Source organism: Patagioenas fasciata, chromosome 4 (genome assembly GCF_037038585.1).
Source record: "Patagioenas fasciata isolate bPatFas1 chromosome 4, bPatFas1.hap1, whole genome shotgun sequence".
NCBI classification, from domain to species: Eukaryota; Metazoa; Chordata; class Aves; order Columbiformes; family Columbidae; genus Patagioenas; species Patagioenas fasciata.
In genome coordinates this window covers 62,567,572-62,573,768 of record NC_092523.1, presented here as the reverse complement: position 1 = coordinate 62,573,768, position 6,197 = coordinate 62,567,572, and the positions used below count along the sequence as shown (strand labels likewise).

The 6,197-nt window shown below is 49.9% G+C and overlaps 2 protein-coding genes across 4 annotated transcripts in view; one reads left to right on the top strand and one right to left on the bottom strand.

The window, feature by feature from the left end:
- Positions 1 to 1,962: 1,962 nt before the first annotated feature.
- Positions 1,963 to 5,042, bottom strand: NDUFC1 (NADH:ubiquinone oxidoreductase subunit C1). Of its 2 annotated transcripts, XM_065836274.2 has the most exons (4): positions 4,917 to 5,042; positions 4,072 to 4,175; positions 3,154 to 3,236; positions 1,963 to 2,395 (listed from the first exon to the last, which is right to left on the bottom strand). In XM_065836274.2, coding segments are annotated over exons 1-4 (252 nt in total). In that variant the 5' UTR covers positions 4,981 to 5,042; the 3' UTR covers positions 1,963 to 2,394. The 2 variants fall into 2 exon arrangements, with proteins under 2 accessions (XP_065692346.2, XP_065692347.2); XM_065836275.2 differs by lacking the exon at positions 1,963 to 2,395 and having other exon boundaries at positions 3,153 to 3,236.
- A 520-nt stretch (positions 5,043 to 5,562) lies between these two features.
- Positions 5,563 to 6,197, top strand: part of NAA15 (N-alpha-acetyltransferase 15, NatA auxiliary subunit) — a 40,569-nt gene continuing 39,934 nt past the window's right edge. The window contains exon 1 of one of the 2 annotated variants that reach the window (XM_065836271.2): positions 5,563 to 5,921. In XM_065836271.2, coding sequence (XP_065692343.1) covers positions 5,868 to 5,921 — 54 coding nt within the window. In that variant the 5' untranslated portion in view covers positions 5,563 to 5,867. The remainder of the gene's footprint in view (positions 5,922 to 6,197) is intronic. The other variant, XM_065836272.2, reaches the window with a different exon arrangement.

Below are 6,197 nucleotides of genomic sequence, written 5' to 3'. Positions count from 1 at the left end.
GGAAATTATACACAGCCGTCAGCACTCAGTACTCAGAACGCGATCGCAAGAACGACTCGAAAAACGCAGAGTCCTGGGAAAGATATAGGGGATTTCATCTACCAAGGAGTGAGGGAAAGAAACACATTGCTGTTTTACTGGAAGTTCTTTAAGAGCATTCCTTTGCCAACAATTCCTGGAGAAATCAGCTGCATTTACAGCAAATGGCACTGGAGTTTAACACGAGGACAAGAGAGTTTAATGCTGGTGCTGAAAGACTGGAGGAAATAAATCACCACTGTGGGATCACATCGGCTGTTAAAGTCATAGGCCTTTCAGGGTCAGAGCTGCGCAGCCACCCTCCACACAGGTGGTTGTCGCCTGCTACTTCTCCTTTTTCTACACACAACTTTGACCTTCCCACAATGCTTATTTAATGCCATATTCTGCCGATTGTCACAATCTCATTTTTTTGTCCTTTGTCCTTGACTGACCTTGACATTTCAAGAGAAGGCCAAGGCATGTGCAGAAGGCAGCGCTCACATGAGAGACTGACAGCGCCTGTGCAGTCTCACCACGAAGGTTGTGGACATCTCTCAGACAGGGAGCAAGGCCAAAAATGCAGACCGGGAAGGCCAGCCTCCCCTCCATGACACACAGGAGCCCTGGGTAAGGGCACTGCACACGCTCCCCCTCTACAGCCCTGGAGAAAAAACACAAAACTGTCACTATGCCTCAAGCTGCCAACTATTGCAATTTAAAGGAGCAGCTCCTTGGCGAACAGCAGGATACAGCTCCATGTATGACAAGTCTCAAAGAGCTGCAAGACGGAAGAGAAGCTGTTCCCAAGAGAACCAATGTAATAGCCATTTATGCAGGGGCAGACTAACAAGCTGTCTCCAAGATTCCAGATTGAACTTTCATCCTCACTTTCTGAAAATACAGAATATATTTCGACTTTGCATGGAGTAGCAAAAGCAAAGCAAACTCCTCAGCAAGGAAAAAATAATAAAAACCCACACAGAATTTAAAGGCTGGCCACCTCTAATTTTTGCTTTGGCTCTGAGAAAACTTCATTTCTGCTCTAGGAATAAAAAAAAACAACAAAAAAAAAAACCACACACAAAAAAAACCCCAATAACAACAACATCACCACCAGAAAAAAAAAACAAAACAAAAAAACCAATCCAGATGTCATTGTTTACTTTACTGCAGGGCAACAATAAACCATGGCAGATGCTCTCTGTTAATCCCCCCACCCTCCCCACTAAGGAAAGGTAATAGGAGGAAAAGGGAGAGAGGCTTTCATATTGGAAAAGTTTAAAATGTTTTACTAATGCTACTAATAAATAGAGAAAATAATACAAAATATATGAAACCACTCTTTAATTTCCCAAGGCAGCCCAGCGCTCCTGGAAGTCCTGGGCTGGACTCTGCAGCAAACGGAACCAGATTCAGGGATGCAGGGTCTGCAACGAGGCCTCAGACCACAGGGACGACAGGCAGGGTGCTCTTCAGATGCTGGTCATGGTCGAAGAGAGCGAGACCTTCCTGATCTCCCACTTTTATAGGATGTATGACATGTATGGGATGGAATACTCAGTCAATTTCAGTCACCTGTTCTGTCCACCCACCCTTCCACTCCAATTCTTTCCAACTCCAGTTCTTTCCCTGACTACTAGGAGGGCCAGTAATAGGCCACAGCTTGTGACATTTAATGTTTCACTTCAAGAAAGTGCAGTTACTTAGAATAACTTAGCTGGAAGGAAAATACACTAAAAGAGAAACTGGTCTTGTTTTTAACAAAACCAGGACACCAGATCACGTAAGACTGAAGAACAACAGATCTAGACCAAGCTTGCAAACAGATGTGCAACTGAAATTATGGCAGCTCTTTAAGTCACTAGGTCAAGCTTTGAAAGTCTGCCTGGTCAAGACTGAGCTGAAAGCCTCCTCTTTGATGCATAAAGTAGCAAATACACATTTTGGCATTTACAGAGATCACAGTTTTATTAGGTTGCCGGTAAATTCCATTCTTATTTATTTTGTAAATTTAGCAATGAAAACTACGGCAGAACAACAGTACACTTAACTTCTGGAATATTTGCTGAACTTACTCTGAAGTGATGTCTAATTTTGTAATATACCTTCCTGAATAAGAACAAGTTTTGAAAGTAACACTAATAAGCGACGAAACAGAAGTGCTACCTTAAAACAATTTCAAGACCAGTTGAATGAAATATAAATGGCAAGAACAGTCTTCATAAGTTTCTCCCAGACTTTATAATTTATTTAATAATTCTGCACACGAAATGTATGAACATACAAGTATTTAAAGACTTTGTACTTCTGCTGTGCTCAATTATTTGCAGGACAACTGGTGATGACATTGCTTCTTACTGAGCATACTCTCAACCTAAGGAAGAAGAAAAAAGAAAGCTTAGTGACAAGGAAATCAGATACAATGAATATTGTTAGAAATATCTCACAACATACTGTATTTTTAGCTGGACAGGAATATTTAGGGGAAAAAAACAAAACAACACAGTGCAACATGTTTTTCTATACCTAGTTTAAGAGATTCTTTAATGTGGCATATTAATTGCTCTGAGGCCATAATCTCCAATAGAATTTTTAGCTGGCAGAAACACAGTTATGCTTTTCGCACTGAAAAGGACAATGACTGTATATGGTTTCCACTATAATGTAAGTCTATGGGCATTGACTTTGTACCATTCTTATGTGTAATATACAAGTAAAACTGAGAAAAATGTTTCCTACTGTAGACCTGTTAAAATAGAGGCAAAAAAGCATGCTATTTTAGTAACACTGATCTCATTGCCACTAAAGCACTCATAAGGTATCCTCTTTGCAACCTAAACTTACTACAGACACTATAAGAGACGTGCTATTTTCCAAAAGTTTTCACCTTCAAGACAAAAATCTGGGAATGAAAATGCACACAAACAAATATATGAAAATACAAACCAGCCACCTTATTATTTTAAAACTGGGAATGTGTTAGAAGAATAGCAAAAGCCAGAATGTAAAGTGTTAAGGAAAATAATAAGGGAAGAAAATGAGGCAGTTCAATATCTTGATTGCTAACAGAAGTCAAAGATGTGCAGAGTTTGTGCTTAGCTAAGTCAAAAGCATCTACATGTACATACTTACTATGAACATTCTGTACACTTATGGTGTCCCTCCTTTTTTCTTCTTTCATATTCCATTATGTCCTCATTATGCTGCTTGAAAAGCTATAAAATAGCAGTATACGTTAAATGGCTATCCAAGGCACAGCTGGAATCAGGGAATAAAAGACTTCTATAGAATATAGAATTCCTATTATCAGAATGAAAACTAACATTTAACTGGGGCAATGCAAAGTAAGTTATCTGTAAATTATCAATTGTCCACTGGGGCATTTTTTCCACATCTTTCTCCAATATTTTCAGCTGGCCAGCTAGGGGGTGGGGGAAGTTTCCTACTGTTAACCAATCGGCCATCACCTCAAAAATGGGGAAAACCCCAAAGCGAATCCACCCCCCCACTGTGAAAAGGGTTGTCAACATGGGAATGCTGCTTATCCTGCACATTTCTTAGCAAGAGCTACTACACCCTGTGTGCTTCATCAAGACTGTAAGTTCTCTGAAACAAGGAATGTCTTACAATGCATTTTGCTCAGGAAAAAGTGGTCTTATCAATTTACTACAGCTGAAAAATGAGAAGAGAATGCAGCAATAGTCTGATAAATACAACATTACTTGGGCACATCCCTAGGGTTTTGTTTGTATATTTTAAGATCTATTGGGGAAAATAATGTTAAAGCCTTAAGCCAACAGGCTTGAAGAACTAATTCTTCTGTCGTGGCTGGTTTGAAGTTTGCAGCAAAGAAAAGATTAATAAGTTCTTCATTTCTATAAAGAAAAGCACAACATAGATTTGGGAAAGTATAACTAATCAACATATCATACTTCACTCTTGACACCTGCTATGACCATCCATTACACCAATTAAATAAGTTGTCATTACCTTAAGATCACTCCGGTTTGGGAATAGCTAAGTTTAAAAAAATCAAATGAAAACACTTACAAGAGCCCACAAGGCAGCACTGGTGCTAAAAGCCAAGCCAACTCCAAACCAGTTTGGTTGGGCATAGTTAGGTTTTCTTGCAACAAATGCGGAACGAGTAAAAGCTAAAAAGGCAGAAGATTACAAACACATTAACGTTTTCCAGGTTTAGACAATCAAGTAAGTCACCGACACTCATACAATCACGGGGAAAAAACAAACAACAACAACCACAAAGAAACCCAGTTATCATGCATGAATGGTCCCCATAACGGTGCTACAGCTCGCCCAGCTGTAGACACACTGCAGCACGGGCTTCCTGATCCGAGGGAAAAGGAGCGGGCATGGGGCGCTCCCAGCGGAGCAAGGCAGTGCCTCTTTCCCTTTCCTCAGGCCACAAACCCCACAACCCACTGTACTTCACTTCCATCGCCTTTTCCCACCCCCTGCAGAAAGCTCCCCCAGGCCTCCCACACCCGCCGCAGCGACGGCACCCCCGTCACAGCCGTCCTGCGGAGGGAATGCCCCACAGCCGCGGCAAGGAGAAGCGGGGCCTTCCCCAGCCTGGAAGCGGCAGCAGCTTGGTATGTTTGGATTAAAGAAAAACAAGAATAGGAACATCGCCACGGCAGCTTGTTTAAATTCCTGCCACGAAACGAGGAGCGCTCCCGCTACCGCGGACGGCACCGGCCCTCCCACAAGCAGCCGAGCTCCCACGGCGCTGCGGTCAGCGGCGGGGCCCCGGGGCGCTGCCGCGACTCGCGAATGCACACGAAAGGACGACAACGTCCTGCTCGCCTAAAGCAAAACGGGCTCCACGCCGCTCCGAGTCATGGCGAGCCAGACCCCGCTCTGCTCCCGCTCACCGAGGCTCGGCGCTCCCGTCACCAAACGCAACACCCTCGCCGCCCTCAAGGCCGCCACCGCCATCTTGCCTGTTTCGCCCCGCCCACAGGGGAGGTGAAGGGACGGGCCGCACTAACGGCCGCCCCCTGCCGGTCAAGCGGTGCTGCTCCGCCTCCATCCCGCCTCGCCCCGTCCCGTCCCGCCTCGCCTCGCCTCGCCTCGCCTCGCCTCGTCCCCGGGACGCCGCGCAGCAGTGCTGCCCTGCATGAAGCCTGGCGGGCCGGGCGCGTGCAGCGCAACTCCCCGCGCTCCCCGCCCTTAAACCGCCTCTGCTGACAGGGCGGCGCCGCCTCGCCGCCCGCGGAACCGGCTCTGCGAGGCCAGGCCGGCGCTGAGGCCGCGGGCAGAGCGACGCCTGCCCTTTCGCCGAGCGCACACCGCGCCCCTCGAGGCCGCGCAACGACTGTGCCTGAAGCACAAGCACTAGGGCAGGGGCCCACGGGGTTTCCTTCGCGGGGCGGGGCGCCCATCCCATCCCGGCCCGGCCCGGCCCGACACACCTGGCGGGGGGCGCGGGCGGGGCCGGCCGCAGCGGCGGCGCGGGGTCGCGGCGCATGCGCGCGGGCAGCCGTGACCCGGCTGGGGAAGCCCTCCGCGGTGGCCATTTTGGCGGCGCCTCTCTCCGGCCTGCTCATTTACCACGTGAGCCGCCGCCCGGGGCTCGGCGCGGCGCGGGCAGCCCGGCGCGCAAACGGCGGCCGGGAGGAGCCGGGCCCGCGGCCGGCTAGAGCGCGACGGTTTGAGGGAGGGGTGAGGGGGTGGGAAGACGAGGCGGCAGCGGCGGTAGCAGCCAGGTTCCGGCGGGGAGGCTCCCGGCAGCGGCGACCGAGTAGCGGGGACGGGACGCAGCTCGCCCGCCCACCTCCTCCCCCCGAAGCCCCTCGGCGGCAGCGGAGCCAGCGGCGGGGAGGATGCCGTCGGTGAGCCTGCCGCCCAAGGAGAACGCGCTCTTCAAGCGCATCCTGGTGAGTGACGGGCCGGGAGGCCCGGGCTGGGCCGCGGAGGGGGGGACGCGGCGGCCCCTGCCCCGGCTCGCTCTCCCGGGCTGGCGAGGAGCGGAGCCCCGGTGCCGCCTCGCGGGTCTGGCGCCACTGCCCCGGCCCTTGTGGCGCCCCGGCCACTGGCTGCTTCCTACCGGGGCGGGCGGGCCGAGGGGCGCCTGTCAGCGCGCCTGTTCTGCCCGGGAGCGGGGCCCGCGGGGCGGAGGAGCGCAGGGACAGCCGCGTGTCCCCGCGGCCTCC